We start from the raw sequence: 24495 nt of genomic DNA, 5'->3' as shown, positions 1-24495 counted from the left end.
GAGGTTCCTTAAAAAACTAAAAATAGAACTACCATACGACCCGGCAATCCCACTACTGGGCATATACCCTGAGAAAACCATAATTTAAAAAGAGTCATGTACCAAAATGTTCATTGCAGCTCTATTTACAATAGCCAGGACATGGAAGCAACCTAAGTGTCCATCATCGGATGAATGGATAAAGAAGATGTGGCTCGTATATACAATGGAATATTACTCAGCCATAAAAAGAAATGAAATGGAGGTATTTGTAATGAGGTGGATGGAGTTAGAGTCTGTCATACACAGTGAAGTAAGTCAGAAAGAGAAAAACAAATACAGTATGCTAACACATATATATGGAATCTAAGTAAAAAAGAAAAAAAAGGTCATGAAGAACCTAGTGGCAAGACGGGAATAAAGATGGTACCAGCCACAGACCTACTAGAGAATGGACTTGAGGATATGGGGAGGGGGAGAGGTGAGATGTGACAGAGTGAGAGAGTGGCATGGAAATATATACACTACCAAATGTAAAATAGATAGCTAGTGGGAAGCAGCCGCATAGCACAGGGAGATCAGCTCGGTGCTTTGTGACCACCTAGAGGGGTGAGATAAGGAGGGTGGGAGGGAGATGCAAGAGGGAAGAGATATGGGAACATATGTATATGTATAACTGATTCACTTTGTTATAAAGCAGAAACTAACACACCATTGTAAAGCAATTATACTTCAATAAAGATGTTTAAAAAAAAAAAAACAGAAATATCTGAGATCTAATGAATCTATGGTTAGAGCCACCAATGCCATGATTACACAAAACCTAGCCGTCCCCTCTACGGTGACCACTTCATCACAAATGCTTTCTCCTCTCTAAAGGCTAACAAACCAAGTCCCACTTTGTTAATCGTAGTGGGCCCCTCTCCCCTGGTCCCTGTACCCTAGTGCCCCAGCCAAACTTACAAGAGACAGGTGTACACCCTAGTCCAGGACAGGGATATGTGGGTGGCTTGCTCAGTCACAGGCAGGCTTCCTGCTCTGAGGCTTCTTACCACTAGCAGCCTAGCACAAACCATTTTCTTTCTGGGTAAGATAATATTCCTCTGGGACAGAGGTTAGGTCTTCCTCTCCGCGACTCTCTGAGCAGATCTGACTTCCTTCCCACAAACTGACATCATTCAAGAGAAGTCTCTCTTGATCTATTTCCTTCTTAGCCCCAAGTCACCCTCCAGCTTGAAAGGATCAGGAAGCTCTCCCTCACCCTGATAAAAGCCTTCTTCACCAACTTTTCTGTAGCAATCAGCCCAGCTCTTGCCACATATCCCCTTATTTGTTGAATAGATGAATGACTAAGGATTCTGTTTTCACTTGTTTCTATCTCCTCTTCATGGGAACACTTCCACAGATGGGCAGCCTCCCCACAGTGGCATGGTCAGAGCTGCCTCAGGCATCCGGAGGCTACTCAGAACTACCTCAGAGCTGCTGCCTCTTTCACACCCACAATCAAAATGGAAAAGCACCTCAGCCTATGACCAGCGAACACAGGTGACAAGTTGGGAAGGTGAAGCAGGGGTGTAATAAGGGAAACACAGTGCTAACTTAAATGGCACCTCCAGGTATGAGAGTGCCATGGAGACAAAGGAATGGCAAAGAGCAAGGATTTCTCTGAAAAGTAGAAGCTTCTTTCCTACCCTGTATTCCCAGATGCCCACCTGAAGTAGGCTGTGCATTCTCCAAGCTCCCACCTCCATTTCTCAAAATACCCTCCTGAGTGCAGTATCAAAGTCTCCTTTATCCTTCCCTCTAGGAACTCTTCCTGTCCCTCTTTCCCAGCCGGATTCCTAGTCACTCTCTCTAGAGAAACTGTCATAACCTGAATGCCAGGTTTATTCACCACTGTGAAGTTTCTGATGTCTGAGAAGGACTGAACTATGTATGAAGAATTTTCCACATTCAATGCACTCATAAGCCTTCACACCAGTGTGAATCCTGTAATGTTCACTAAGGTGTGCACACTTGCAGAAGGTTTTCTCACACTCACTACACTTATAGAGCTTCTCACCAGTGTGAGTTCTATGATGTTCAGTAAGAGACGTGTTGTGAGCAAAGGCTTTCCCACATTATTGACATTTATAGGGCTTCTCTCCAGTATGAATTCTCATATGCTGAGTGAGGCAGGTATTCTGGTTAAAGCCCTTCCCACATTCATTGCATTTTTAGGGTTTTTCTCCGGTGTGACTTCTCTGATGCCGAATAAGACAAATGCTTTGAATGAAAGCTTTACCACATTCACTGCATTTGTAGGGTCTTTCCCCTGTATGAATTCTCTGATGTTTAGTGAGTGGGGTGCTCTGAGCAAAAGCTTTGCCACATTCCTTACACTTATAGGGTTTTTCTCCAGTATGAATTATCTGGTGTTTAATAAGGGATGGGCTCTGACAAAACGCTTTCCTACATTCCTTACATTTATAGGGTTTCTCTCCAGTATGAATTCTCTGATGCTGAGAGAGGTTTGACTTTGTATGGAAAGTCCTCACATTCATCACATTTATAGGGTTTTTCCCCGGTGTGAATTCTCTGATGTTGTGTAAGATTTGAGTGTTTGCGAAAAGAAGAGCCACATTCTTTGCATAAATAAGGTTTCTCACCAGTGTGAATTCTCTGATGATGAATGAGGTGTGTGTTCTGACTAAACACCTTCCGACATCTGTTACATTTATAAGGTTTCTCTCCAGTGTGAATTCTCTGGTGTTCAGTGAGATGTGAATGATTGTGGAAGGAATTCCCACAGTCATTACATTTATACGGTTTCTCTCCAGTGTGGATTCTCTGATGCTGAGTAAGAAATGATCGACATCGAAATGTTTTCCCACACTGCTCACATCCATATGGTTTCACTCCGGTATGAATTCTTTGATGTCGAACAAGGAATGAATTACGACTAAAAGTTTTCCCACATTCCTCACATGTGTAGGGTCTCATATGAGTTCTCTGATGCTGGGTAAAGGACGAGCTCTGATTAAAGGTTTTTCCACATTCACTACATTTCCAAGATTTTTTCTGTGTAGAGTGGGTCCGACATTTACTTTGGTCTGAAATCTCATTGGTGTGTGTGCTACTTGTCTCCCACTGATGTAGGCTCTCTTCTGTAGAAACCCTGAGATGTGTAACAAGACTTGAGGTCAAAAGCAGGCTTCTCTCAAAATTATATTCTTGTCTAATCATTTCTGGATGTGCTTCCTTGTGGATGAAAGTTATTCCCCCAAAACCTTCTTGGAAAAGGCATGGTCCAGGAACCTCTCTGGGAGGGTTTTCCTTCATGCTCTCACATACATATATTTCTTCAAATGTAGAATCCTGGTATTCATCCTCTTGGGATCTCTTTGATGCTGTCCCTGGCAAATCAATTTCAGAGCCATCCTGCTCTGGAGCAGGCTTGTTCACCCAACCTGGACAAATCTCTCTTTCAATCTCTCTCTCTTCAGCTCCTTGCATATTCAACATCCACAAATCTTCTCTTTGCTTTGATTGTAGAAGACTTCAAGGTTGAAAAACTGGGAGCCCATGATGTCCTGGGGCTCCCCGCAGGGCAGCGACCATGCTCCCAGAGGTACACGGAAACCCCACTGCTCCTATTTTTACATTAATTTTGTCACTGTTACTATACAGAAGTTTTAACTTTTTCAATATTGTCAACAGTGTAGTTCTTCTTTGTTATACTCTGTCAATTGCTGGCAGCCAGAGGAAGTTATTACTCCTCTGTAGATCTGATAAAACTATAATATATTTTCTACCAGTTTTCCTATGCTTTTTTATTTAATCAAGCTGTATGTAATTTTAGTAGATGACGTGACTTTTGAATCTAAGTCATCTTTTCCATCTGTCTTAGTTCAATCTATGAAGTTGGGCTCCCTACCCCACACTGAGACTGATTGCCATGCGTCCCCCATTATATAGCACTGAGTGTTCCTTGGCTCACATTGTGGTCCTCCAGGTCTATTTCTTTTGTACACTTAATAACTCCAACCTTTAGCTTTTTAGTTTTTTTTGTTATGGTGGTGGCTATATGTCCTAATATCTGATAATGCTGGATCTGCCACTTCACTCTTCCTTTTTTTTAGATGTTCCCATCTTATTTTTCTTTCATATAATTTTTAGAATTAGAACCCAAAAGGAAAATGTTTTTAAAAGAATGTATAACCATTTGGAGTTGCATAGGAAGAACACAGAAAGATGACAAAACACATTACTCCCATGGCCTTTGAACCAAGTCTCTCAGCAGATTCCCTCGAGGGAACTGGGGGCACTTTGAAAACCATGGAAACTCCTTCAACCAATGGAGAACCCAAAAGTGCCAACTGGAACAAGGCATCTGTCCCAGAAAGTGTGACCAGTGCACCAGCGAGACTGCACCCTGTCCTGGCTTATCTTGATGTAGGAGGTTGATTCTCAAATTCTTTCACCAGGCGAAGCCCCCTGTAAGTATGCAAGGACATGTGCACACACATACACACACAGAGCTTTATTCAACATAAACCCCAGAACTGAAGAGGGGTCACGACCACTATTCAAAATGAGTTTCAGAAGTGACAGGCATGATTTTTTTGAAGTTACTTCTTAACAACTGGGCCAGACACTCCATCCCAGGTCACCTTCTTAGGGCCCCACTGGCCTCTTTCCTTATTGTGGAGTATGTGGGTACATTCTTTGGACCAACATCTGAGGGCTTTCCCATGTGATCACAGTCAGAAGGATGTCCAGGCAGAAACCCTCAGGTTCTGCCTTGGGAGACTGTCCCACTTTCTCTGTTCACCTAGAACAATAAGCAGCTTTTACTGGGTCACCCTGCCATTTGGCCAGCAGCCTTCCCTGAACAGAACATTTCAGTTGCCTTCTTAATCCCACTGGACAGCAGGGGTTGTTTTAGCCTCATAAGAGAGAAATAGTAGGACTCATGACACGTGATGGAAAGACACGTGTGTCACACAACTCTATGTGGACAGGCACATTCTAGGGGAAATGTAAAAATGCACCAAAAGTAGAATCAGATAGCAGCAGTATGAATCTGCCCCTGCTAGCTGTATGATCTTGGACAAATTAAATAAACCTTCCAAGCCCCATTTATAAAAGAGGAATAAGAATACTGCTCAAAGTTGAAATGAGGATTAAATTAAATCATTTATAGAAACCACCTATATACTATTACTGTCTTAATATCTAAAAGGACCAAATAAAATAATTTGTTATACAGTTTTAAAAGATGCATGACTCCATCTATAAGCAAAGTCCTCTTATACCCTCCAAAACTTCTCCGTACTTCCAGGATGAAAGAGAGAATATATACAACAGAGGCCCTTAACTTTTGGGGATTTGTTCTCCTAGAGAACTTGGAGAATGTTAAGAGCTGCTTTTTCCAAAAGAAGCAGCAAGTCAACATTCTAACTGTAGAGCTCCCCAGGTGCCTTGAAGCACATCTGTGGGCAGCTCCACGGAGCCCAGTCTGAGAACTCAGGCCTTGAGCACCCACACGTGTAGGCCCTCCTTCTGTCAGCAGGGAAGGTAAGTGACTGTGACAGGACTCAGCCTAACTACGTCCCAAGCCGTCATCCATAGCTGAGGGCTATTCCATCCACCCTGGATCCTGACACCTTTGCCATAAACCAGTACTTCTCCTCACCCACCCCACACCCCATGTTAGGGCACCAGTCCTTTGTCTACATGGAGAAAAAAACGACGGCATTGAATGCGTTAATAAGGTTGCATCATCTCACTGCAGTAATTTCCTCCTTTATGATTAAAAGTAGCTAACACTTTTTGAGTCGTTACTACATGCCACACAGTGTGCTAAACATGTGAGCCACGTTGTCATCTAACCCTCCCAGGAACAGCATGAGATGGATTTTGTTATCTCCACTTGGCAGTCAGTTAGCTGAGTCTTAGATGGTTTAAAATTCACTTGCTGCTTGTCATTTAGCTAGTGAGTGGCGAAGTCTGGCTTGGAGCCCTGCTCTCTGCTGCCTCCCCCCACGGCACTGCAGATCTCCTGGGACATTTCATAAGTATTAACATTTATAGGCCTTAATTACTGCCCTGTGGATCCTCAAAGCTCTGCTTACCTTATCTTCTTTTAGCTCCCCAGCCCTGAGGAGCCCCCTCTGGGAAGATTGCCCTCCACATATAAGCTGCTCCCTGCTTGCTGCACACTTTCGTGAATCTGTAATGCATCATTCCCAGAGTTGTCAGAGTGTCTGACTTCCCCATAAATGGCATACAGGGTCTTCAAAGCCTCCATGTCATCTCCTCTACCAATGTGTTGCTTCCTATTTCAGATAAGAACCAGCCCTTTCGTCATATTTGAATTTCAAATATCCACCCACCTTATCAGCTTGCCTGCCACTGTCCTTTAAGAGTCCAGTTCAATCATTTGTGATGAAAATGTAGCTGGGACACAATGAAATGAAAGTGAACGAGAGTGTTTCAATTATACCTAAACCTTCACAGCCAGTGCCTTGGTAAGTTTCAATGTGTCTTGAAAATGTATTTATCTGAAAGTTTCTTGAACACTGAGCATTTTTCAAATATTGGAACTATCTATGTTGTATGCACTTTAACAGAATGCTGGGTGGTTTACCAACTGGTCAAAAGTTTAACCCTCTCTACTTGAAGTCTGACGGTTTTTATTATACTTACTCCTCCCACGTCTTCATCAGTCTGATCTGACTCCAGCCTGGTCACCCAGTCCCAGCTTCTGGCAGCACCTTGTGTCAACAGTTTGACTTTCTTGATCAAGAAAGAGCTCACTGTGTTGAGGCACAGGGGCTGTTGAGAAGGGCCACATTACATGATACCAAGACTCTTCTCTGAAATACATTTAGCCCAAGGGCAGTCAGGAGCAGACAAAGTAGGAATCAGAACTTTACCAGCAACCCACCGAAAGAGAGAGGCCCAAGGAGAGATGGTGGGCCCAGCCACATGCGGGAGGCCGCAGAGGAGAGCACTGAGCAGGGGGTCCATGGAGTGGGAGACCTGGGGTTGAATTCTGACTGTCACTTACTTATCTGTCACTTACTATATGATCCTAGGAAAGTCCTAAATGTGTCATCTGTAAAATGGGAATGACAATAACCCTATATCATAGGGTCGTTGCCATGGAACATGTACCATGAAAGTGCCATGATGAGGTATGACCCGAAGAGGGACTGCAAGGGGAACATGGTGATGCGCATAGACCATCACCCAGCCAAAGTGGAGACACTGAGCCCCACTAGAAGAACTCAGCCCAGCCTCATTCCACCCAGACAGAGTGATACCCACCTGAGGGTGCCATTATCTGGGTCCTCAGCCTCCTCAAGTTCTTCCCACTCGCTGTCACTCTCATGGGACTCTTCTGGAGGCAAAGACTCTGAGAAAGTACCCCAAGGACAGAACCGCGGTAAAGGAATGGTCCCTGAATCTGCCTTCAAACGTTCTCCACAGGGTAGCTGGTCCTCCAATGTAGAGTTGATAGTAGGATATGCTTCATCCTCCAAGGTGAGAGAAGGGGCTTCAGGTAGATGGCACACGTCACTTTCATCATCATCACTGTGCAATTCAGGACTAGAAAACAGAAACCCACGTGTCTTCCAGTATTGATCAGAAATTCCTCTCCCCACCTTCCCTTGCTTTCAGGATGCTCATCATGACACATCACAGGCAAGCCAGCCAGGCTTGAAACAGTTCTTGCCAGAGACTGCTCTGGGGTCAGGAGGTGAACAGTGAATACGGCATGGCCCTTGACCTGGAAGAGCCCCTGATTTAATGGGAAGAGCGAGCAGTGAACAAATGTTAGAATCAGGTAGTAAGTGCTATGTTAGAGGCAGCACAGAGCCTTATGGGAGCAGGGGGATCTCCTTACCGAGTCCAGAAGACAATGGGGGAACTTGCCAGAGGACATGGATCAAAAGCAGAGCTATGACCCAGTTTTAGGACTGACGCTTCCTATGGGAAGATAGTCAGACCTCAGGCAAGTTTATTAACTTCTCTAGAACCTCAGTTTTTTCATCTGAAAAATGGGAAGGTTAAGAAACTTATAGGAGCATTGGGATGCTTACATTAAATAATTCTGATACACCCACCCATGGCTCCTGGTACAGGGTAAGCTCTCAGTAAATGGAAGATGTCATGATTACTACTATGATTACGTTTGCTATTTTGACAGAGGAATTAGATGGAAAGGGCCAAAGCAAGAGGCTGGGAACAACTCAAGCAGGTGACCTTCAAAGCACTCTGCCCAAATATCAGGTCCTTTTCAGAGCACTGAAACAGTGCCTATTTGGAGAGGCAGCCAGCTGGAGTGACATTTAGTCCCTGTGTGACATAGGAAGCAGATGAACGGTGAAGCTCATTGGTTGGCAACGAAGACGCAGAAGCAACGGGGAAAGAATAAGCCTTCCAGGGGCTGCCGAAAGTCACCACACACGTTTTTGATTATAAAGAGCAGTCCATGAAGATGACAGAGCATTGGGCACAGTGCTTCCAACATGCAGACAGGGTACTCAGAAAATATCTGTCGAGAGTCTGGTTAGAGAAGATGAGTAGGAGAATCTAAAAGAAATGCACATAGGTTGAGCTTTGTACCAAATACATGGATCCTTGTTTATCAGCCTCCTTCCCCGTCCCCAAATCAATGGGTTGGCTTTGTCAGTGCCCCTGCCCTCCCTTTCCCTTTCCTGCAATACCTCTTTCCCTTAAAATCAGCGCTGGCACCTCCTTATAGCTACAAGCCCCCAAACACCCATGTAGCTGGCCCTCCTCCTCAGTAGGGCTGCAGTGTTGGTCCCAACCTGAGTTTTGCTGTCAAAGAGACATCATTTCTGCTCATGAGAGATACAGAGTTCATGTAAATGGGCATTTCCTGTAAATATACATGCACATGTGTTTAAAAAGAAGACCATATGCATAAGGACTAAAGAGGAACATTCACTTTAAGAAAACAATATCTTAAAATTGCTAAGCTCTTTAAGGAAAAATTGATTTAACACCTTAAAGTATTTGACGAAATTGTGCAGAAAATGTGTTTTCTTATAAACATAGGGAGGGAATACCACGGAAGTTTGGTCAAAGGACAGGAAATCCAGCTGGTGCCCAGGCCCACCCTGCCGCTGCTCCCCCGCCCCCCAGCAGCAACCCTCTCCTTCCCTCGCTGTGGAGAAGCAGGTGGCAACACTGCAGCGCCTGGCTGTCCACGCCTCACCTCCCACTGCCGTGCTCCTCCAACCTTTGTAATAAGCTCCTCGCTCTCCAGGTTGGATTTGGGGCTCCAGCTACTGGCCCTGCCCGGAGAGAGACCCAGGGAGGCCATCAGCCTGAGAGGCAAGAGGCAAGTCCGTTGGGTGTCCAGAGGGGGCTCAGTGGTCTCCAGGGTGACATCTTGGCCATTATCTCAGGGAGAATAACTGCCTTTCCATCCACCCTTCCACGCAGGCCACCAGGCTGCTCTTGGAGCTCTGACCTGGAGTTTGCTTGTGGGCACGGGGAAAAGGAAGTGAGGCAAGAAGAGGTCCAGAAAGGCCCGAGAGAGCCCACCAGGCAGAGCCTATTTCCCGGAAGGGGTGAGACTTGGAGATTTGGAGAATTTGATAAGATGTTTTGGCATGTGGACACACCAGGTAGAGAGTCAGAGTCCTTCCCCCAGGGCTCAAGGCCAGCTCGGGACCTGGGAATAATGCAGCGGGGCTCCATCCAGAACCTGAAGGGATCAGAGTGCCCCGAGCTCTCTGTTTACCCCCGGGTACCTTCTATGACCTCAGCTCCTCCCTGCCCTCATTCTCTCCCTCCCAAGCTGTCTGACAAAAGGAGCCTCCTGTAGACAGATGGTACTTAGAGGAGAATCTGGAGACCCCACCTGGGTCTCCTCAGGTGTGCCCAGCTGCCTCCTCCACACAAGCTGGCAGGGCCCTGGCACCAGGCCTCCCACCAGATCCTGCAATTCTTCAGCGACTGCTTTTAAGGAAAGGAATCCCAGTTCAGCTCTGAGGTCAGTGAAATCATCGTGAAGCCTCTGCTTGCTACAGGGTATTCACTGAGAGTGGAAGACACCATGCCCAACGTCCCAGGAGGGCTGTTCCTTAGAAACCTGAGCCACCAAAATCACATTCACCTTTCAGGAAGACAAGTCAAATGAGTAGACGGCATTTCAGGCCTGAAATACCGGGTGTTGTAATTGCCCTATTTACTACGGGTAAACTCACAACAAGGTCGGGTTTTGTGTCTCTTCATGTGAGGCTCAGCCTTCCCCAGCTCTCCAGCACCAGGCCCGCCCCACATCCCCATTAGCCTGGTGAGTGTCACTGGGACTTCCTGCTGGTGCCAAGTTTAACATCTGGGGGGTTGTGTTTGCAGTGTTTCTAAGACATCAAGTAGAGATGTTCAGTGGATTGCTGGGGGTGAAGTTCAGTTGATAATCCTGAGCTGGAGTTCAGTATTTACGAGTCATGAGAGTGGGTGTGTATGGGGGTATCCCCAGGGAGCCTGTCAGCTTGCAGAGAGAACCCAGCTGAAGGCAGCGCCCAGCCCCAGCCTGCCATGGGCTCTGCTCTGTTGGGTTAGACCACTGCCGCTCCTGGCCAGGCACCTGCCCCACTCACTCCTCTCAGTCACACTTTGGCTGCAGAGCAGGCCTTCACAGGGGTCCCCTGTGTCCTCCCGTTTGACTGACAGCCCTGCTCACCTAGCAGCTCATTCAACCCTCAGCCAGCTACTCTGAGGTCACACCTGGCATGGCAGCTGCAGTTGAGTTAGACCCTTAATCTCCTAATCATCCTTTGCTATTCCAGGAACACTGCCCTCCCCAGAATGTATACAGTAACTTTAGGTTCATTTCAAGGACCTGGTTTCATTTTGCATTCTTAAATAACCATGAAGACTTATATCCTCACCTTCTCTAAATGATACTTGCTGAAAATAGATGCATTTTAATTACAGGAATATAAGTATATATGCTAGGGGAGAGAGACAGAGACAGAGATAAAGGAAGGAAGGAAGGGAAGGGAAGAGAAATAACCTTAAACACTCTGCAACGACCAACTTCTCACTCAATGAGTTTAAGCCCTGAATTGAACATGAGTGGGAAACTTGAATCTGCCATCCCTTCATTCCTATGAGGCTAGCATTTAAAGATAAGCATTCTGCAGTCAGCATGGCCCATAAATGCAAGTCACCAGACTTCATCTGAGGCTCAACCAAAGAAAAAGTTATCTCCTCCCACACCAAGGGAGAAAAACATCACATCTCCCAAAGTGATGTTCAGGGTAATGTGACTTGATATGATTTTACCTTATGCCCTACTTTAGAAACTACCCTTGCATAAGATGCAACTCCAGCCAAGTACCAAGTCCTCTCTCTGGAAGATACACAATTCCAGTGTTCCTCCATGAAAATGTACTGTACTGCTTTATTACATGTTTTACGACGATCTACTACTGTATGGTAGTAGTATGTGTACAGTGTGGTAAAAGAAGAGAACAGGGAAAGAAGAGTAAAACTTCGTCTTCTCCATGAACACTCTGGGTTTGCTGGGGTGCTGGCAGTCACTAGACTATAGGAAGTAACCACCTGGTAGATGGTAAGATCTGGCAGTTTGCTGGGAATTTTAATTGATTGCGACTTGTTTTTTAGCTGAAAATGGCTCAGGAAAGGGAAGGAAAACTGTCTTGAGTTCGTGCTGCGTGCGTGCCAGGCTCTGGACTAGTGCTCTGCATGTGTTATTTCTTTTGAAGGACACAGCACCCTGTGGAGTTGTCACGGTCTTCATTTACATTTGAGAAGCCTCAGGCTCAGGAAAGACAGCTCTCCAGACACACTAGTAAGTGGTAGAGCTGAAACCAGGGCTATATGATCAAGAAGTCAGTACTCTTTTTGATCTAAACTGCAGAAAGAAAACTTCACTCAGGGATGCCAGAAACAAGAGGCAGTTACCTGGGGCAGCCACCTCAGAACTGAGCTGTGGATATTCAAGGGAGATCCACAAAGAACCACAAACCCACTTTGGAATCGTAATTCTGACCCTACCCAGGAGCTGGGGGAACTGTGTCCAGGGATTGCTGAGCCTGTGCCATGCTTTTCCTCCTGTAGGGGGCAGTCACTAACTATATGTGCTTTAAGTGCAAGCTAAGGTCCCATTGGAGGAGAAACTAATATGGCTTGAGTCCTTCCTTTGTAGAGAAAGAAAGGTTCCTGAATGGAAGAGAGAAAACGCAGTACAAGTGAAACACAGTAAAAGGAAATGTGAAGAGGCAGAGCGCTGCCATCACCAGGTCTGTGGGAGGTAAGTACAAGGGGGAGGAGTTGGTGATGGAGGGAGTCAGGGCAGAGAATAGCAAGGCTGCCACCCTGTAACTCCATGGACCACATGGCCTGGGCAGCAAGCATGGGGCAACAACCAAGACGGAATGATGATCTGGGGCTCCACCAGAATGTTCTGAAGAAGCTCTTAGTATAACTCTAGGAAGGGGCAGCCCCCTGTGAGGATGGCAGATTTTGGACATCTGGTTACCCTTGCAAGTAGGAATGCTAAGCCAAATTTAATTTGATTCAGAAATATAAAATGATGTGATGTTTCTTATTTTTTTAAAAAAGAAATGACAAAAACATAGGGGGAAAACATACCAGGATTTATGAGTAGAATATAGAGAAAGGCAATTTTCACATCAGTATAAGGAAGAACTTTCTGATCAACAGCTACACGATGATAAAATGGGCCACCTCAATAGACAGCAACTTCTGCCTCCCTGGAGATATTCAAGCAAAAGCAGGCCCTCTACTTCAGGGATGTCACAGAGCAGATTCCAGCATGGGATATGAAGTTAGATGAGACCATTTTTATATGGAACAACCCTGAATTTCTGTGAGTCCATGAATGAGACAGTGACAACCTACAGTAATAATTAGTTTAAATACTATTATTAATAAGTAATAATTATATTATATTAAAGGCACATGGCAAGTCAAACTCCAGGCTTGTACCTAATCCTAGAGTCACTTTATAATCCAGTCCATCACCCCAAACTATCTATCAGTAAAACCTTTAAAAATCCAAGAGTGACCCCATGTCTACAGGGAAGTACAGCTCCTTTTATATTTCCTACAAGATCATATGAATAGTTGTCCTTGGATAAATCTCTGTAGGTTATTTCCTTTATCATTTGATCAAGTATATCAATTACTGCCTAGAATGCAAATGTAAGGAACTATACATACACTCGTGCTTATGCATTTTCAAACAATGAAAATGAATACCACTGATGAACGTGCTTGCCCACTCTGTTCTACTCCGCAGAGTAGTTGGATTTTGTTTGGTTGGCACAATACAGTATACTTTAAAAATTGTATCTGGATGCTTCTAGGAAACATATGCCTGGCTCCTGTCTGTCACGGATCTCACCCTGCCTAATTGCATTACCCCAGCCGCTTCATAGTTCATGTCACCTACTAGTCCCTATAGATTTGCCCTTGTCAATCATCTTCTAGGATGACCAACAATTAAGAGTTATTTAATATCAGTGGGTTTATACAGTGTCAAACACAAACCATTGTTCCCCGTTGTTTGTCTGCTTTGTGCCCATGCATCTAGTTAGCACACTCCTAGGAGCAATGTCTCACCCTCTCTCAGTATTTGTACCCCTCTCTCTGCTCCTAACAGGTTTCCAGGTACCCTGGGTATGTGTAAAAATACTCATCAAACTGAATGAAAGAGTTTGTTTTCCATCAGAACAGGACTGAGAAGTGGAAATACTCAGGGATGGATGAGCACAAAAATGCAGACTATGTTAAAAAACAAATGGCTATTAAAATGAATGTTTCAGTCTGGCTTTGAAGATGTAGATTTGCTTTTTTTTCTTAAGCTGGTGTTGATTATAAAGCATTATATTAGCAATAGAAATGATGTACACAAGGGAACCTCTTTCTTACCATGGTGCTTCAAGAGGCCATGAGGGATGCAGGACAAAGGTTTGTATGTGGGGAAGAAACCCCAAGGCCTGCCATCTGTAAGTCTCCAAGGGTACTGGAGGACCTCTGGGTGGGGTTTGCTCTCCCAAAAGCTCACAAATTGTGGTTACAGCAGCTCCAGATTGCATGCTTCTCTTGTCTCTTCCTCCCCTACAATGCCCAGAACAGTCCTGGCCCAGCAAGCATCTGAGCATAGTTATTAATTGCTTGATTGTAATTTCTAGCAATGACATGCATACAATTTATAATATGTCTGCAAAGGGGTGATCCTTACCTTTCAAGTCTCCTGATATCACAAACTGAATAGCAGTTTTGCCTCATATCGTTTTCCAAAGAGGTAGCCAATGTTGATGCATCCATTTCTTGGTGAAGTCTCAATAAATGAGGGTAGGAATCCCGAGGACGAGTCAAGGAAGTGGCCCAGGGTCTCTCTGTGTCTTGGTCCCATTGTGCCTCTCTGGTGGCCTGTTGGAAAGACTCTGGCCTGAGACCCAGGCCTTCCCCTGCATCTGCGGAGGCACTGTCCCTCTGGCTGTCCTCTTGATCCAGGCTGGGGCTCTGCTCTGAGTCAGTGCATGTTGCCCTGGTGAATTCTTTGTCTGCTGAGAGCACAGGTGTCTATTGAAAGAAATGCTAAGGATTACTGGATCCATGGTGCACACTGAGCAAAATCTAAATATTGCTTTGGTACCAAAGTTGGTACCAATCCACCCCTTTTCTCTGTTCTTCAAATGAGTGTCTGTACTCACTATTTCTGTGTCCCCTCCTTCTCCTTTGTACCCACTCCAACCAGGCTTCTGTCTCCATCATTCCACTGAAAGAGCTCTGATTAGGATCTCTAGTGACCTACATCTTTCTAAAGCCAAAGGATAATTCTCTGTCCTCATCTCACTCTAACCCTCAGCAACATGCAGCATAACTTGTCCCTCCTCCTTCTTGAGAATGTCCCTTACGAATTTACTCTACTTAAACGTTGAGTTTACCCTGAACTCCGCCCTTACCTGGACCACTTCCCAGGCCCCTTCTCAGTCTCATGTGCTGTCTCATTTCTTTGGACCAGACCGCTCAGTGTTGGGGTGTCACATGGCTCACTTCTCAGCCCTCTTCTTGACTTTTTCTGTACTCCTTCCCGCGGTGATCTCATCCAATTTATGGCTTTCAGTGGCATTATTTGCTGATAATTCCAAATTCGCTTTTTCCAGCCCTGACCTCACACCAGTTCTCCACAAACAACTACCTAACAGACATCTCCATTGAGTGCTCCACAAACATTTAAGTTTACACACTGTCAAGAGCTACTTCTCCCCCATGTACTTTAAACTGCTCCCTCCAAGCACATCCTATCATGGTAAGTGGTGCCACCATTCATCCAAGTTGATCAAGCCAAACTCTACTCTCTGTCCTCACACCCATATCCAATCCAAAAGTCATCCCATGGGCTCTACCTCCCAGTCACATCCCAAATCTGACCACTTACCAGCTAGTTGGCTACAACCTGAGTCTAAGCCACAATATCTCACCTGAATCGCTGCCAACTTACCTGCTCCACTCCATCTCCACCAGCAACCTAAGTGACCTCTCTAAAGTACAGACCAGATGAGGCCACATTCCTGCTTCACCCTTCACCCTCCCACCCCTCCCAGCTCAGTGGCTTCCTGTTGCAGCCAGGATGGAATCGGCACATTACCAAGACCTACAAAGTCACACATGGTGCAGTCCCTGACTCCCTCTACAACTCCTCCATTCCACACTCCCCTTCATTAGCTACGGCCCAGGCACAACCATTATCTTTGTGTCCTTCAAACCTCCAGGTCATTCCTGTCTCAGAGCCTTTGCATTTGCTATTCCTTCTGCCTGGAATGACCTTATTCCAGATGTTTGCACAGCTGCCTCCTTCTCATAACTACTTTATTCTAGTTCTGAACTAAATACTCTCTTCCTTGGTCTTCAATCTGACCTCTGGAGCCACGTGAATGAATAAAAATTCTTCTTGCACTTGGTCCTCAGGTATAAGGAGAGAGGAAGCATGCCCACCATTCCTCACCCCAAGCCCTTCCCACTAGACACATCTGGGCTCTCCTTGGGGGAGCTCTTCTCCAGGACAGAAGGACAACTCTTTCCCTGGCATTACCAGATATCTCACAAAAACACTGGGTACCAGCCCCTTGGCCTGATCTTTGTGTGTATGAAGCTTGACCCTCCCCTGCCCTGTTCATTTGCTTAACACAATTGCTGTCATCTACCTTCTTTTCCAAACTGGCAACTGGAAACTTTCAGATTTCCTTCCCATAGCTCTTTTCTCACCAAAGTTGGTATCAAATGACCTCTTGGAGTCCAAGCATCAAGAGGATCTGGGTCACCAAGTCCCTGTGCTGTCTCTAGTGACTGTCACCCTCAGTGATGATAAGTGATTGATTTTATCCTCATCTTATCCACGTCTCAGATGAGGAATCATGAGACCTAGAGAAGTCAGGCAAGTGCCCAAGGTCCTTGCAGCAAACAGAGCAGGTGCAGGTGATTCCAGGGCGCTCACACAGATGCCCCTCCACAACTGAGGCCATCAGCCCCCAGCTGCCAGGACTGCTGGCTGCTGGCAGCTTACAGCTATCCCCTCCCCAGGAATTGTGCTCAGCTCAAGGGGACTGCCTCGGCCAAAGTTAGGCCCCCTCCCTTGGGGCAGCTCTTACCCCAGTGCTGGTTGATGCAGAGAGTAAAGGTACAGGCTCTTTTGTCCCAATTCGGGACAGCTCTGTGGGGCCATGCCAGCTTCAGAGCTCCCTGTGAGGTCAGCCAAGGCCCCTGCTGCAGCTGCAACACATTTACTTCCCCTTCCGCCCAGCCCTGCTTCTCTTGCCCTCACAAGGGTGTTCCCAAGAGCCGGCCCCATAAACCTCCTGCACTCCAATCTCTACCGCAGAGTCTGTGCCCAAGGACTCAACAGGTGGCATTGTGATGGTTAACGTTATGTGTCAACTTGGCTAGGCCACAGTACCCAGATATTTGGTCAAACATGAATCTAGATGTTTCTGTCAAGGTATTTTTTAGATGAGAGTAGCATGTAAATCAGTAGACTTTGAGTGAAGCAAATCACCTTCTGTAATGTTGGTGAGCTTCGTTCAATCAGTTGAAGGCCTTAAGAGAAAAAAGACTGAGCTCCCCAAGAAAGAATGAATCCTGCCTCCAGACTGCCTTAGGATTCACCCTGCAACACCAACTCCCCACTGGGTTTCCAGCCAGCCAGCCTGCTCTGCAGAATTTAGACTGGCCAGGCACCATGATCACGTGAGCCAATTCCTTAAAATCTCTCTCTGTCTCTGTCTCTGTCTCTCTCTCTACACACACACACACACACACACACACACACACACACATATCCTATTGGTTCTATTTCTCTGGAGAACCTAATACAGGCATCAATGTAAGAATTCTAAACTGTCCTGATTCCAATGCTTCCCTTCTTTGCACTAGACCATACATGCCTAATTCATGTTTTAGAAGGGTGGATATATATCCTTCTTTTTTTTCCTCTCCATTTCATTCCTCAGAATGGAAATTCTTACCTTCCCTTCATTTGGTTTTCTATCTACTCCCGTTGCTCCTGGTTTCCCCTCTCTGGTGCTTAGACTGCCAGAGAACCTGGCTCTAGAAGTTTCACAGCCAGGATCTAAACATGTAACCATCTACAGGAAGAGCCAAATATTGGGAGAGGCAGAAGCAGGGAGAGGAAGGGGAAGGCAGAGGTAGGACCTCATGAACTTGTCACAGACTAATTGATGTTTGGGGGCCAGCTACTTTCCTGCCCCAATGAAAGTAGATGGCATTGAACACTACCAAAAGCAAAGCTGGGCTTCTCAGGACCCACCAGACAAGAAAAGGATTGCCTGAACCTGAGGCATGTGGAGAGAGCAGAGGGCACTGCCCCTTACCTGCCAGCCCTGATCCATCTCAGGCAGCACACCTGGCAGCGGTCGGCAAAGCAGGAGCGTGACTTCCTGTGAGGCTCCGCGCAGTAAATGCAGCACCTCCTATCAGAAACCAAAATCCATGGTTACTTGTAGGGCTGTGGAGTGTCCTCCTCTGTGCTCTCCACTATCTCCCGGGCCCCTCCCCCCCCAACCTTGATCTGTTTCTTGGCTCCAGAGAACTTTGGAGGACACCGCTGACTTCCCAAAATGCATGGATCCAAGGCCACCGGCCTGTGGTTCCCACAAAGATGATGCACCGATGCTGAGCTGGAAATGGCCAGGGTCTGCTTGGGGCCTTTTAATGGCAGCATCTGCCAACACTGATGCCTTTTCTTCAGCGAGAGAGTGAATCAAGCAAATGACTGTTCCCATCTCAACCTCCTTTCCCTCTCTACCCACCCCCACCTCAGGGGCCACCGGTCACGTAGATGCCACCACCCCAATCTCTAAAGCCTGACCCTCAGCCCTGAGCTTCTGCCCAGGGTCAGCTCGGGCCCTCGGAACCTCTCACCTGTGAAACTGCAGTGACTTCCTCTCTGCTCCTTGCTTCCTCCACTGTCACCCACGTCCCTTCCTCCACATCATTAACATGCAGTCGTTCCAAAATACACATATAACCAGGTTCTTCTCCTGCTGAACCCTCTCTCTGGCTCACCTCACTCAACATAAGCACAGCACCCAGAACCTGTTCTTACCTGCCACTGCCTCTCACCCTGCTCTCTTTCCCACCTGCTCCTCCCTGCACCCACTTCCTAAGCTCCCACCATGCTGAACCTCGTGCTCCAAGCCACCCACTCAAAGCCCAGGGGGCATGAGGTTGCCTGAATAGCTCTTATTACCTATCTAGACCATGATTTCTCAACCTCTCAGCACTACTGGCATTTCAGGCTGGATAACTCTGTTGTCAGAGCTGTCCTGTGCATCGCAGCATGCTGAGCAGCATCTCTGGTCTCTACCCACTAGATGCCAGTAGCATCCATTAGTTGTGAAAACCATAAACGTCTCTGGTCTTCACCAAATGTCCCAAGAGGCAAATTCACCCCTACCTGGAACCACTGATCTGGATACTACTCAGTACCCCCAGCTGCAATGGACTGCCATAAAACGGGCTCCTTCCCAGTTCCCTGGTGCAAGCACAGGAGCAGGGCCTTTTATCTCTCATGACACTTATTTCCCGCAGTGAGAATTGTTCTCTTATCTATCCCACTACCCCCGTGAGCTCTGAGACCAGACCGTATGAACTGTCTGCCTCTCTGTCTTCAGTTCCTTGTACAGTTGCTGGCCCAGCAGCGGTTCTCAGAGGATGATCCTGGGTCAGATGAAGGATGCAGGATGGATGGAGGTATCCCCACCCTAACGCTGTTCTGAGGATCCTCCACCCCTCCCCATCCCACCTAGAGCCACTCTCCAGCTTCGTCTGCCTTGCTCTGTGCCCTGGAGGTAGACCTGCGTGGGCTGCAGAGGCTTCCTGCTGGGCTCAGCCAATGCGAGGGTGAACAGGGATCAGAGCCGAGGAGGAGAGGGAGGTCCAGGTTTGCTTTCCTGCCTTCCTCCCCATGGGGTTGTCACAGGATGACTATATCCCTGATCCACCCAGCTCACTCAGTCTCTAGGATCTGGTAACTGCTCCTACCCATCTCCCTTTGGACTTGGGGGGTAGGGAGGGTGAATAACTGCACCCACTGTTCCCAGCCCCAGGGCTCTATACTCTCCCTTGAGTTTCCCAACAATCTCCGCACCTTTATTAAACTTTCTCAAATGGCCCAATTTCTGCCAGGACCCTGACTGATATGTACAATATTTCATTGAGATTTTATGCTATAAGATTAAGAAATGTCCACTTTTTACTTTCTTTTTTATTACATTTTTGATCATACACACGACAACCAATGCAACACTACACGTCAAAGCGGTAAATTTAGTAGAGAAATGGGAAAGAGGGCAGAAAGGGACCCAAGGTAGCCCGTTGAGCCCTCACGCCCACCTCTGGGAGTGTGTGTTAGGAGACCTTTAGCCAGCACAGAAGCCAGGGTTTTATCTTCAGTTTCATTACAAACCTAATGAGAAGCAAGGCTTACTCAAGGTCAGATACTTAAGAATTGAGATGGAAATTTTAATATGAGTATGTTCTGCCAATTTCTCTCTTTACGTGATCCAAATCCAGGCTCCACGTGTGATTTCCGGGAGCCCAGAGCATTCCCCATGGTGGGTGGCCCTGAAAGGAGCATGGCTGACCTCAGCCTGCACACAGGGCTGAATCCCTCATGGTCTCCCACCTGGAAGTCGAGGCCTTCCGTGGGCCTTCCGTTCACAGCCAGGATAATGTCACCAGCTGCGATGGCCCCATTCTCCTCTGCCGGCTGCCCCGGGAAGAGCCGCTTAATCCTCACAAGATCGTTCTTGAAATGGCCGCAGCGTTCATTCTCCATCTGCACGAAACTGAATCCCAAACCACTGGCATTCTTTTTTAGCTTGACTTCAAACCTGGGACCTGTATCATGGGATGTGAATGAGATCCATCCTTCAGTAGATTACAAATGAAATTGGCCAGCCTCAAAATGCAAATTGTCAAGTAAATGAATTATTCCTGTTTTACATTAAAAGATTTCATTTTGCTTATTTTTATGAAAGAGTCCATTATACCTGTTATAGGTCAGTGTCATCCAATGGAAATATGTGAACTGCATATGCAAACCACACACATAATGTCAAAGTTTTCAAATAGCTACATTTTAAAAAATAAGAGGAAACGGGTAAAATAAACATAATCATATTTTATTTAACCCAACATATCTAAAATATTACCATTTCAACATGTAACAACACGAAAAAATTATTAATGAGGTACTTTACATTCTTCTTATGATCTAAGTCTTTAAGACTCGAGTATATATTTTATCAGTTTGGAGTGGTCACACTTCAAGTACTCAATAGCCACATGGGCAAGTGGCTACCATATTGGACAGAGCAATTATAGACAATCAACAAAGCTTATATGTAAAAATATAACTTAGAGACGTACACAATAGGCCCAAATCATTTAGTAAAACTTGAATCACATATATTCCTATTACCCTTTTAGAACCAGAGTCATTTTTTAGTATACTTGAAAAAAATTTTTTGCATAATTAGACCATGGAGATAATCACGGCCAACTCTATGAAAATGTTTTAGCTGCCATTTTGTTCAGCCCTATGTAGTGACCATAAGACAAAACAGCTGCTTCTGGGCACCCAAGATGGATACAGCCCCAAGAACTTACATGGTCTGGCAGCCAAAGAGGCCTCTGGGCCTCCCCTACTCTACTTTCACCACCTCAGTTGGCAATCATTCAATAGAGGGACAGAGCACTGATTTATAAACTATGATTTGGGGCAAGAATGAAAGTGTCTGAAGCAGTTAGGTTCAGGTATGTCGTATGACCAGCTTCACCATCACCATCGTCTGACCCCTTTAGCTCATTCTGTATTCAATTTCTCAAAGGCCCTCACTGGAGTGAGCCGAGGAGCAATGAAAGAAGAAACAGACTTATTTTATGCACATGCTTTTCCCCCTCCACCCAACCCCATCGCTCACTATGGTTACCTTGCATTCAACCTGACTTAATGCCTTCAGGAAAATCTCTATAAAGGGGTTAACAAGTAGCTAAGCTGCAAATCATGACGTACTAAGGAAATAAATGTTTTCCTAGCAGGAAACAAAATCCCAGGGAAGTGCAGAGAGGCAACCCATCAGACGATGTGTAATAATGCCCCTGTAAACTGATCATGGGTTTGCTTTTTGATGCTAGTAACGAGGCTAGGTTTCTGAGCACCTTCCTCTCCACCACCCCCCCACCTCATCTTTCCTCAGATTTTTGTTACAAGTGTCTCGGCTGAAACGTGGGCCCTTTGTCAGAAAAGGCATGATCCTTTCATTCCAATTTCAACCCCAAATACTTATTTATACACAAACATTCCAGCAGCTGATCAGAAATCCTCAGAAGGCTTTGGGGCAGAATTATGCCTGGTCATCATTTTGGGGAGAATGCATTTTTTTTCTAGAAACATGTTCCATTAGATTGGCTTCCATTGCATCAGAAAGCTGGCCACATGATGACCACCACTGCTCACTATCTTTTGAGAGCCCAGACGGAGCCTTCCTGCTTTCCCTTTGGAGTTGACAATTCAAAAGCAGCACAGGATGACATGACAATAGTAACACTCAATCCTCTCTCCTCTCACCATATGTCGCTGAGACACTGCTCGCAGGCCTTCCAAGCAAGACTGTTGCCAAGGAAACAGCCGTGCATTCATCTCCCATCCTGTCATTAGCAGAAGGACACTGCTGTGCAGTCCTGGGGCCTCTTCTCTCTAAGACCAGTCTTGCAACCTAGAAGGATGGGTGGACGAACTCAATTTACACCTCATATGGCAACCAGGAGTCTCTCCCTCCACTCGGCAAATGCTTCGTAATTTTCTGATACCTCCAATAGCTGCTTCATTTGAATCTCAAATCAATATCTCCAATCTAGCTTATTTGTTAGGATCCAGAGCCATATTTCCAGCTGTCTGTTGGACAAATGCTCCTGGAAGTAACACATGTACTTCCATTTCAGTGTATTCAAGGTCAAATTCATCTTCTTCCTCTCACTCACCCTTACTTCCCCCTTCTCATTTTGCCTAAAACATTCCTCCTCTTGCCTTTGCTCTCTCAGAACACTGACCTATCCCTCAACTAATCTCCCAGGGGCCACACTTGCAGTGGACCAGCTCTCCCCCTTCTGCCCTCCAAATACCCATCTGGCTTCCAAGGCTTGCATGTTCTCCATCAGAAACATCTCCCTCAGTGCTCCCCTCTCCTCCATTCCCTCTCCTGCTGCCAATGGCCAGCTGGACTGGGGCAAGCGCCCTCTAACTTGACTTCCTGGACCCTATCTCCTCCTCCTTCACTCCACTCCCCTCAAGGTTACCCGTGGATTGAAATAAGACACAAGCTGAACATGCAACACTCTTGATTAAAAATCTCCAGTGTTTTCCATCACCTAAAATCCAAACCCCCAGCACAGTATCCCAGGCCTATGTCAGTCTGGCCTCCCCCTTTCTTTCTGGTTCAATTTCCTTTTCTTCTTCCCCACACACTGTATACTCCCGTTACCCAGAGCATGACCCAGTGGCTAGACATCGCCTGGAAGCTTTGGAGAAATTCTAAGCTTCCACTCGGGGGACTTGACCCTGCCAACATCCTCCTGCAGCAACGGTCATTCAGCACCAAGCCTGTGACCCCAGAGTGACAGTTCCTACCTGTCATCACCGCCAGTATGCTGGCCAAATACATTCTCTAAGCATGTCCGTCAGCAAAGTTCTGAAGAATAGAGAATACTAATAAATTATGCCTTTGTTCTCAAGATATGTCAACCAAGGTCGCCAAGACAAGTAAATCTCAGCACAAAATAGAAGAATGGTTTGGGAAAGGAAGCAAAAGGGGGCCCTTCCACCCCTCTGTTTGCCAAAGGGGTTCCTGGGAGCCCTTTGCATCTCTGATGATTGCCCAGTTGCCAAGAGGGAGACCCCAGCTCTGTGGCTTAGGCCACCATGGCAAGTAAAGGTTCCCACCCTCAGGCGGAGGATGGGACAGAGTGTAGTAACATCCAGATGCTGCCTGGGCACTGCATAGAATGAGGACCTAAGGGTAAATGCTCTTGGCATCTTGAATTTCTACCTCTTTGTAATAAAAGGACCCCTAGGACAGTGCAGCCTGTAATTACACAGGATGATGGGAATGGCATGAACTTGGGCGGGGGTGGGTGTCAGCACGTGCCAAGGCAAGTGCTGAGAGGCCCTGAGAGCAGACGGAGGCATTGGTCAGTTACAGCTGGAGCAGAGGGCATGAGGGGGCGGCCACAGCCAGGCAGGAGAAGTCGCTTCACTCTGTCAGCTCAGTCCAGCTGTCTGATTCCAGAATCTAGGCAAGAGACAGTAAACTTTTCAAGGCTCCTTAGAGGAGGTGAGTTTCTCTGCCTGGGAACATCTGCCTGCTTCCTCCTGACTTTCACACCTCCAAAGAAAAGCACTGGTAAAAGGAAGATGTGAAAGGAAAAAAACAGACAAAAAAGAAAGTCTCGTTGGTTTCCTGCCTACCCCACTCCCACCCAGAGGCAACCACAGGTTCTGATGTTGTCGAGGAAAACTCTGGGGGGAAGGAAAGCTCCCCAGTAACCAGTAACGGTGCACTCACCTGCCCAGAGCCCTTGAGGCACTGCACGGCCTGCTTGTGGGTGAGGCCACACAGACTCACTCCATCCACCTGCAAGAGCCGGTCACCTGGGAGGGGGACAGATGTCATGTCCCCGAGCTCCTGGGGCTGCAGGAAGGACTCTTCTGCGAGGCCCCTGCCCAGCGCCCCTCCACACAGCCTCAAGGAGGGGTAGGGAGCTGAGCTGGAGGGAGCCCTGCCCGGGCCCTACCAGCCTCCCCTGTGAGCACCTCCACAGATCAGTGGTCTAGAAACCTCTATCCTTGGCTCACAGAGCAGTTAAGCCAGCTAACAAGTACAACATTATCCTTTCTCCCAATTTCCTGTGAAA

General features: G+C 46.5%; 1 protein-coding gene and 1 pseudogene across 1 annotated transcript; both read right to left on the bottom strand.

The window, feature by feature from the left end:
* Positions 1-1865: 1865 nt before the first annotated feature.
* LOC118883084 lies at positions 1866-3545 on the bottom strand (annotated as a pseudogene).
* A 4968-nt stretch (positions 3546-8513) lies between these two features.
* LOC118882831 (putative protein FRMPD2-like) lies at positions 8514-24254 on the bottom strand. Its single transcript, XM_036829177.1, has 6 exons — positions 24147-24254; positions 22154-22301; positions 20207-20421; positions 17892-17990; positions 14240-14583; positions 8514-8562 (listed from the first exon to the last, which is right to left on the bottom strand). The coding sequence occupies exons 1-6, from the start codon at positions 24252-24254 to the stop codon at positions 8514-8516; spliced, it is 963 nt and encodes a 320-aa protein (XP_036685072.1).
* Positions 24255-24495: the final 241 nt, after the last annotated feature.

The sequence above is a fragment of the Balaenoptera musculus genome, chromosome 16, assembly GCF_009873245.2.
Source record: "Balaenoptera musculus isolate JJ_BM4_2016_0621 chromosome 16, mBalMus1.pri.v3, whole genome shotgun sequence".
NCBI lineage: Eukaryota > Metazoa > Chordata > Mammalia > Artiodactyla > Balaenopteridae > Balaenoptera > Balaenoptera musculus.
The sequence above is the reverse complement of the archived record's forward strand: the minus strand, read 5'-3'. Positions and strand labels throughout refer to the sequence as shown.

Excerpts from the sequence above, each read along its gene's own strand:
- LOC118882831 (XM_036829177.1), bottom strand. The coding sequence starts at position 24,254 with ATGACATCTGTCCCCCTCCCAGGTGACCGGCTCTTGCAGGTGGATGGA. Across the intron at positions 22,302-24,146 it reads GCCTCAAGGGCTCTGGGCAG|GTTGCAAGACTGGTCTTAGA; the intron begins GTGAGTGCACCG and ends CCATCCTTCTAG. Across the intron at positions 20,422-22,153 it reads CAGTGTCTCAGCGACATATG|GTCCCAGGTTTGAAGTCAAG; the intron begins GTGAGAGGAGAG and ends CCCATGATACAG.